At 44.8% G+C, this 9,433-nt stretch overlaps 1 protein-coding gene across 1 annotated transcript in view; it reads left to right on the top strand.

The window, feature by feature from the left end:
• The first annotated feature begins 5,245 nt into the window (after positions 1–5,245).
• SCD5 (stearoyl-CoA desaturase 5) overlaps positions 5,246–9,433 on the top strand; it is a 70,363-nt gene continuing 66,175 nt past the window's right edge. The window contains exon 1 of the mRNA XM_006778228.2: positions 5,246–5,264. Within this exon, the coding sequence (XP_006778291.2) occupies positions 5,246–5,264 (19 nt within the window). The remainder of the gene's footprint in view (positions 5,265–9,433) is intronic.

Here is a 9,433-nt window from a genome sequence, read left to right as displayed (position 1 = left end):
GAGAGAGAGATAGAGACATTGATAAGGAGAGAGAATTACTGATAGGCTGCCTCCTGTATGCCCCCCACTGGGGATCAAGCCTGAATCCCGGGCATATGCCCTGAGTGGGAATAAAACCGTGACTTTCTGGTTTATAGGTTGATGTTCAACCACTGAGCCATGCTGGCCAGGCTAATCACTTTATTCTAAAAAAATATTTGTTATTGATTTTTAGAGAGAGACAAAGGGAGAAAGAGAGATAAACATTGTTGTGAGGGTGAAACATGGATCGGTTGCCTCCTGCATGCCCCCTACTAGGGATCAAGCCCGAAACCCTGGCATGTGCTCTGACCAGGAATCGAACACTGGCAACCTTTCAGTGCACGGATGACACCCAACCAACTGAGCCTCACAGGCCAGGGCTTGAGTCACTTCAGTGTTGTAAAGCCAGCGCCAAACAAGGTGTAGCCCTTGTTTTCTCATGCTGGCCCTCTGCTTTCTGATTCTGAAGTTTCGTTGGTGCCTTCGTGTGTGATGCAAAAGAAGAAAGATGAAATCTAATATTTGTGTATTGCTTCAGTGACATTTACTTTCCCCAAACTTTTAATGTGAATGTTTTCAAACACAGGATTTTAAAGAATAATATTTGAACACCTGATTAGAAACTATGGATCGGTTGACAGTTATTAACATTTTATCATATTTGCTTTACCTATTTATAATTTTTTTCTTAGTCATTTAAAAGTAAGTGGCAGATGTTGTGGTCCTTTATCCCTAAATAATTCCATGCATCCCCTAAAAATAAGGACATCATCATGACAGTAATAATCTAATGTCTAGTTTATATTCAAAGTTTCTCCCATGGTCCTCAAAATATCTTTTACACATGATTTTTTGGCATGAGGATTTAATCAAGGTTATTGCATTGCATTTGATTATTTGTTCTCACTGTCTTGAGAACAGACCCTCACCTTTGACAATGACTTTTTGAAGAGATCAGGGCCGTTTTCTGTAGAGTGTCCCACATTTTGGATTGTCTGATTGTTTCTTTTTTCCTCTATTTTCTATAAATTGGGAGCTAGGTCTAAACGCTTATTCAAAGTTAAGCATATTTGGCAAGAAGGCCTCACATGTACATCATTTTTGTCATATCAAAAAGCAACTACTGCCTGGCCAGTGTGCTCAGGCTCAGTGGTTACAGCGTTGGCCTGTGCACCAAAGGGTTGAGGGTTCAATTCCCAGTCCAGGGTACATACCTGGGTTGTAGGTTTGACCCCAGGCCCAGTCTGGATGTGTGTGGGAGGTAACCCATCGATGTGTCTCTCTCTACCTCTCTCCCTCTCATGTTTTCCTCTCCCTCTTCCTCCCTCCCTTCCACTCTCTCCAAAAATTAATGGAAAAATATCCTTGGGTGAGGATTAACAACAACAGCTAAAGCAACTACTATCCAGTTCCTCCACTCACTATTCCTAATGCTGAGTTTCACGTCTTGGTTAAGTGCTCCATTGTAAATTCTGTTTTCCTCTTCGCAGTTCGTAAGCAACTGGGGGGAAGGGCGTGATGCTTTGACAACGTGGGGAAATCCTGCTTCCCAGCAGTCCTTTGACCTGATGATTTTAGCAGGTGTTCGTTTGCTTGGGCTGCAGTAACAATGCACCACAGCCTTCAGCAACTCAGCGTTTCTGTGTTTCAGTTTTAGAGACTAGAAGCCTGAAATCATGGTGTCTGCAGGGTTGGCTTCTTTTGGGGGAGGATTCTGTTCCAAGGCCTCTCTCGTGGCTTGTAGGTGGCTGTCTTTCTGTGTCATAATCTCCTCTAGGTGTGCCTGTGCCAAAATTTCCTCTTCATATGGGATTAGGACCTTCCTGTTAAACGTTATTCTGTCTTCACATAAAATGGCATTCTGCAGCACAGGGGTTAGGACTTCAACATATGGATTTTGGGGGACACAATTTAACCTGTAACAAAATCCATTCTTGACTCTTGCATGATCCATTATTTATGCGGGTCTCAGGTTGGGTTCTCAGGGACACAGATTCTGAGATGCAAATTTGTGTGCCGGTGTATCGGGGACCATGCTTGGTGACACCTGGGAGAGACTAAGAGCAGCAGGTTGGGCTGAGAGAGAAGTCGAACTGCAATGCAGTTGTAACAAAGGCCTCGGCCTACATTGCAGGCAGCTCTGGAAGGGGATGATCCTTCAGAGATGTTGCAAATTGAGGCAAAGGACTAGGTCTTTGTACCTCTTTATCAAATAAGCATTGGATGCAGGGTGCCCCAGGGAGGGGCAAAACCTTGGGCAGGGCAGCTTCCTTCCATGGAGGGCAATGCCTGGGGAGACTCAGATGTGACCTGTTTGGCACCAACAGTGCCAGCAGTTGGGGAAATGAGTGCGTGGGTCCTAAAGGGAGGCTTGAGGCAGGTGTCTGGACGCCTAAGGATTACAGAAGGGTGATTTCCCCCCAAATCTACATTTATTAGCTGGCACTCTTCCAAAAGAAAAGCTTTCCCTCATCAACTGGAAATGAATTATAGTTCTTTCTAAAAAGACAGGGTGGATGCACCACGGTTTTTTATCCACTTGTCTTCTGATGGGCACTTGGGCTGTTCCCAAATCTCGGCTATTATAAATAACGCTGCAATGAATATAGGGGTGCGTACATTCTTTCTGATTGGTGTTTCGGTTTCCTTAGGATATATTCCTAGAAGTGGGGCCACTGGGTCAAATGGGAGTTCCATATTTAATTTTTTGAGGAAACTCCATATTATCTTCCATAGTGGCTGCACCAGTTTGCATTCCCAACCAGCAGTGCACGAGGGTTCCCTTTCCTCCATATATTTGCCAATTACGAGGGTTCCCTTTCCTCCACATCCTTGCCAATACCGTTTGTTGATTTATTGATGATAGCCATTCTAACAGGTGTTAGGTGATAGCTCATTGTGGCTTTATTTTGCATTTCTCTGATGGTTAGAGAATTTGAGCATCTTTTCATGTCTTTTGACCTTCTCTGTGTCGTCATTGGAGGAGTGTCTATTCAGGTCCTCTGCCCAATTTTTAGTTGGATTGTTTGTTTTTTTCTGGTGTTGATTTTTATAAGTTTTTTTATAAAAAGCTCTGGTACTCAGTAGAATACTATTCAGCTTCTGCCCAATTTTTAGTTGGATTGTTTGTTTTTTCTGGTGTTGATTTTTATAAGTTTTTAATAAAAAGCTCTGGTACACAGTAAAGTACTATTCAGCTGTAAAAATCACTGACATGTGGAATCTGATGAACCAAAAAATCCCTAATGAACAAACTAGAAACAGACTCATAGATACAGAGAACAGATTGACAGCTGCCAGAGGGGAGGGGGGTTAGGGGACTGGGTGGAAAAGGTGAAAGGATTAAGCAGGAAGAAAACAACAAACCAAACTCATAGGCACAGACAGCAGTATGGCGATTACCAGAGGGAAAGCTGGAGGTAGCAGGGGGGTAGGGGAGGGGGGACATTGGAAGGGAAAGGGGATAAATAGTGATGGAAGGAGACTTGACTTGGGGTGGTGAACACACAATACAATATACCAGTGGTTTTCAACCTTTTTCATCTCAACTACTAAAATTCTGCGGTACACACAAAATATATTCTTTTGCTGATCTGACAAAAAATAGGCATGTTTTTGAGTCATTCACACCGGAAGGCTATCACTGCATTGGCTGTTGTCATTTTTTATTTGACAATACAAAGGAAAAGAGGTCAGTGCCCCCTGACTAGTCAGGTACCACAGGCTTTAAAATTTCTTGCAGCACACCATTTGAAAATCACTGCACTATGCAGATGATGTACTATAGAATTGCATACCTGAAATCTGTATAATTTTATTAACCCCAAATAAATTTAATTAAAAAAAAAAGACAAGGTGAATGCTTAAATCTTTTCCCTCCACAAATTTTCCAGGTAAGGAGTTGATATCATTCAACTGTTCTCAGGGTCACATATACTTTTGCTATTGAGGGCCTTTTCCACCATAAAAAAAACTCTAGAAATTATATTTTATAGCTGTGTCGGTGTAAATGTAACCTAGGCTGGATTTATGATTATCTATTTATTATCATATTCATTTACTTTTCTTCTGAAGATAACATACTGTGGGCTCTTGGTGCTGTGTCTCCTGTGCCTGTGCCATTAGCTCCAGATCAGGAGCCCAGCAGGTAGTAAACGAACAGGGTTGATCCCGTGTGTGTGTGTGTGGGGGGGGGGTGACCATCTAAAGGGAAGGGACATTTAGGTCCAGCAGAAAATTTCCATGTAGGAAAGGGAGGTGGCTGGGTGTTGCCAGATGTTTTCACTTTTTCAGGAGAAACCAGAAATAGAGATTTTAAAATTTGATATCATCTATTTTTAATTGTTGGCTCAGTTTTTTACAAAAACCTGTGGCCAATTACAGCCAGAGGGCTGCCTGTCTGAGGAGCTGGAGGCCGTGAGAATCCTCAGGATGGGCTGCTGACCATTTCCATACTCAGTACCTCGCAGAAAGCCCGGCACATGGAATGTGCTCATACATACTTGCCGAGGAACGAATGAATGAATAACGACATTTTACTAAGGCAACTTATTAAGATTAGGTTGGATTTTATGCATCAAAACCAACGAAGACCAGGAAACTAGGTACCGGATTGTGCTGCAAAGAAAACAAAATCGCCTTGGGTTTTTCACAGCAACTTAGAGACGTGGCAGGAATAAACATGTGTGAAGCCAGTTTGTGAACTAGGTCAGGCTGCCTCAGGATGCTTTCACTAATCAGAGACTCAAAGGGGGTTTCGTGATAGAATGCAGAATTATTATATTTTTGACTTTTTAAAAGTTTAAGGCAGAAATATTATTGTGATGAGAAACACACACACCATCTTGCAAAGACTGTTTTGTCATTTTTTCCTTGGGGGGGGACCAGATACTCCTCACTGGTGAACATTTTTCATTTCTGCCTTGTTCTTGGTTGCTCGATGGCAGAAATTTGGTCAGAATCCACTGAGTTCATGTTGAGGCCCAGGGAGGACCCTGTCTGGTCAGCCGAGACGGGGAGGAGGGTAAGAAGAGTCCTGAAGAGAAATGGGGACGGCGAGAAAGCAGGGCCTCCTAGAGGCTTTCTCTCAAATTTTCACTATAATTCCCAGGTCTTTGGTCTCAGACATAAAAGCAACAGCGGTGCCTTGGGCTTTTCCTTAAGATGAGCCTTCAGGGCTCGGCACTCAGCCCCCTGAGGATCTGGGTATCTCGACCCAGGATTCATGCTTCCCTGCTGCTGGGGTGCCTGCTGACTCCGTGTAAACCTCTGGGTCCTGCAGTTCAGCCACCAGCTGTCTTACTTCCACAGAGAAATTGCTTGTTAGAGATGTGTGTGTGGGGGGGGAGGGGGATAATGACACCACCCATAATTACCCAGGTATTTCAGATGATGATGCTAGAACTTACTCTTTTTCTCCCATTTCTCCCAAACTGACCAGTTTGGGTGCTGTTTTTAATCGTAGCCTACCTTCAGAGGGACCAACATTTTTGATACTATAATTTGCCACTTATGGTCACTAATGAGCATGTACATAGCTATTGCAGTATAAAATATATGTGCACACACATCTTTCTCTTACACACACACACACACACACACACACACACACACACACACACACTTGTTGCCCAAAAGAAAAAGTGAATAGTTAATGGAAAAGGCAACTTGGCATACCCATAGTGCAGTAAATTATCATCTTTGTACTCAATTATGCCTAATTCTAATTTTGATTATTGTGTTTTGATTTTGATTGTTTGAGAGAAAAGAGGTGGATGATGGAGGTTATCCTGGATCACAGACTCTGAGAAGGTTTGCTCTTCCCTAATTCACCTCAGAGAACCTGGGAGGGCTAGGCCCAGGGTAAGGAAAGAGTCATTGTTTAGACCTGGGGCACCCTTTGCCCTGAGGCCCTGCTTCCTGGTGATCCTGCCTCAGCCTGGCAGTGGTTGCCTAGTGATGCGCATAATGAAGTTTTCAGAAATGTTTGAGATATTAGTATTTGCTAAATATCTTATGTACATTTTCATTTGTCTCACAACAACTGTTTGAGGTTTACTTGTTTCACAGGTAAAAGAGACTAAGAAAGAGTAAAATGGCACCCCCCCCCCCGCCACCGCACCGGCTAGGAAATGGCAGGTGGGCAATGGCAGATACCTTGTGCACCCCCAACTTGTCTGTATAAGGAGCCTGCATTCTGATTTTTTGTGTGTTTTTTTGCATTTTTAATAAATAAAATGTTAAGTGATTGGCAGCCCCAAATATATGGCTCTTGTTACATGTGTGGCCACTCTGAGTAAATGACAGAACAGTGTTAGTCTACAGCATTTTCTTTTTAAAAAAAAGTTGTTATTGATTTTAGAGAGAGAGGAAGGGAGAGGGAAATAGAAACATTGATGTGAGAGAGAAATATCAATCACTGCCTCCGGCAAGTACCCCAACTGTGGATCGAGCCTGCAACCTGGACATGTGCCCTGACCAGGAATCGAACCGGCGACCTTTCCATGCACTGGATAATGCTCAGCCACCTGAGCCACACTGGCCAGGGAGCCTTCTTTTTTGTTTGAATTACAAATAGTGTGGTGCTATAGCAGAGCAGTAACAAGTTATGCATAATTTTGTGTTTCTTAGTGATCTGCTATGACTTTCATTCTAATTGTCATAGAAGCTGTAAGTCAACCAGGAAAAGTAGCGTTTACCCAGGACTTGAGCGCAATCTAAGTGGACCTAACCGAAGGCAGAAAGGATCCTTGAGGAAGATAGGCAGTGCATGTCAAATGCATGAAATCTATCTTCTCTCTCTCCCGTTCCTTTTCTGCCGAATCTTCCTGGACAATGTGGGCAGTTGCTTAAAGATTCACGCCATGGGAGCAGAGACCATGTCTTCCTGCAGCACGTGTGCAGCACGGTGGAAGGCGGATTAGCAGGAGGAGGTGGGGCTCGAACCGCGGGGCTGTTGGTGATTGTAAGCTCAGCAGAATTAGGCTTTACTAGGAAAGAGAAGCCCTGTGCTCCAAGACCTTGGGGAAAAGTTCTGTTTTCCAGAGAATTGTTGAAATAGTACCTAGGAGGAAGTTGCCTCAGAATCTTAAACTTTTATACCCAAACCTTTATTTTATTTTCTGGGCATGTGCCTTGACCCGGAATTGAACTGTGCCTTCTTGTTCATATGTCAACGTTCAACCACTGAGCCACGCTGACCAGGCTACACCTAAATCTTTAAAGGGAAGATGAAAGGTCTAACTGAAATTCTCTAAAACACTACTTCATGAGCTGAGTGGCCATAAAGGGTCTTGCCCTGCCACTGGCAGCCCCTTATCAGGCCTTCTCTCTGGGAGGTGACTGGTCAGCTGAGCACGCTGGGACCCTGGACCTGCAGCAGCAGCACCGCCTATGAACTTGTTAGGATCAAAATTCACAGGTCCCTCCCAGTCCTTTGTTCAACTTGTTTATGAAATAATTTTAGAGATAAATTACCCCTACAGCTCCCCATGAAACCAGAAGGTCTGAAGAAGCAAGCACCGGTGCAGTCACATCAGGAGAATGAACAGGGAAGCTTTCAAGAAGAACTTTCCTGAGAAATTAGAGCAGGATTCTCTGCTGCGGCACTACTGAGGTTTTGACCACGATCATTCTTTGCTGTAGAATTGGCATTGGGCATTGTAGGAGGCTTGGCAGCATCCCCGGTCTTTACCCACTAGATGCTAGTAGCAGCCTTCCAGTTTTGGTTTGTGATCATTGACAATGTCAATTGTCTGAAGACTTTGCTAAATGTCCCCGGAAAGGGGAAGGAGGCAGAGTCACCCACCCCTTGGAGAGCCCAGGCTTAGAGTGGTGCAAGTGAGCGCTATTGCCTTCAGAGGAGGTTGCCGGGAGGGATATTTTACAGAGGCAGTGGGCGGCATTCATAACGGGATAGTAATAGGTGCCAGTGCTCGCTGCTCACTAGGCATGACGTGTGTTTTGCATACCTATTTTAATCTTTACAACAAATCTATGCTTGTTGTAAAGCAAGTACTATTTCCCCCACTTTATGGATGAAGAAACCAAGGTTTAGAGATTAAGGCACACTGAGAAGTGATATGCCAGGGGTTCAATCCCAGGTCCTTTTTTAAATATATATATATATTATTGATTTTTTACAGAGAGGAAGGGAGAGAGATAGTCAGAAACATCGATGAAAGAGAATCATCGATCAGCTGCCTCCTGCACACCACCTACTGGGGATGTGCCCACAACCAAGGTACATGCCCTTGATGGGAATCGAACTTGGGACCTTTCAGTCCTCAGGCCGACGCTCTATCCACTGAGCCAAACCGGTTACGGCAGGTCCTTTTCACCATTATGCTGTGTTGCCAGTCATATACCTGTATGGATATACGTATCTCTACCTATGGGTCTGTTGGCCTGTCCCTATCTACCTTCCAAATCTGGGAAGGACTGGAGATGGCCAGAGCCAAACTGTGACTTTTAAAATATTTGAGCTGGTATCAAAAGCAGGTACCCAAACAAGGTGTCTTCTGCCATTGCAGCCCCCCCCCTTTCCTTCCTTCCCTGTGCCCAGGAGCCTTCAGCCTCTGCCTGCTCCCCCCACCTCTCCCCTTCCCTCAGTGGAAGACAGCTCTGTGTGCTTATCGTGTCCTCTCGCAGAACTCCGCTGCGCACCCGCCGGCCTCCTGGATATCAAAGGCTCTGCTCTTCAGGGCCTGGAGCGCAGCTCGTATCATCAAAGGGAGCTGCTGGGAAAGCAGTGCTGACTGGACCCAGACTTCACAGGAAAGAACAGCCCGATCTCTTCTGATCCCGAGCCCCTCGGGTGCCAGGAGCTCTGCAGAGATTGGTGTCTGGGTGGCTTTGTTAGCGCAGGTAGTGGAAGTGGGGTTCTTGTGGTGCCACAAGGAAAGCATTCCAGGAGATCCACGTACGGGAGATGGTGGCGTGGTAAGATTTATTTGTGGCACCGGATGCAAAATCAAAGGAGTGCCCCTGGGTTTCCAAAGTCTCAGCTCCTTTATCCCACCGTGAAAAAGTCCACTCTTACCTGCATCAGACCCAGAAATAGAGCCAGTGTCTAGAGATTCCGTGCCAAGTTAAAGCTTAGTCCAAGGGTGGGCAACCCCTGGCACGCTTGCCAAACATGGCACGCCAGTAACTTTTGCTGGCACGCGAAACCCTCTCTTATAATCTTCCATGTACAGTTTTTTAAAAATATATATATATTTTATTGATTTTTTACATAGAGGAAGGGAGAGGGATAGAGAGTTAGAAACATCGATCAGCTGCCTCCCGCACACCCCCTACTGAGGGTGTACTCGCAACCAAGGTACATGCTCTTGACCGGAATCGAACCCGGGACCCTTTAGTCTGCAGGCCGACGCTCTATCCACTGAGCCAAACCGGTCAGGGCCTGACT

Source organism: Myotis davidii, unplaced genomic scaffold (genome assembly GCF_000327345.1).
Source record: "Myotis davidii unplaced genomic scaffold, ASM32734v1 scaffold449, whole genome shotgun sequence".
Lineage (NCBI taxonomy): Eukaryota > Metazoa > Chordata > Mammalia > Chiroptera > Vespertilionidae > Myotis > Myotis davidii.
This window is presented reverse-complemented; position numbering and strand designations above follow the sequence as displayed.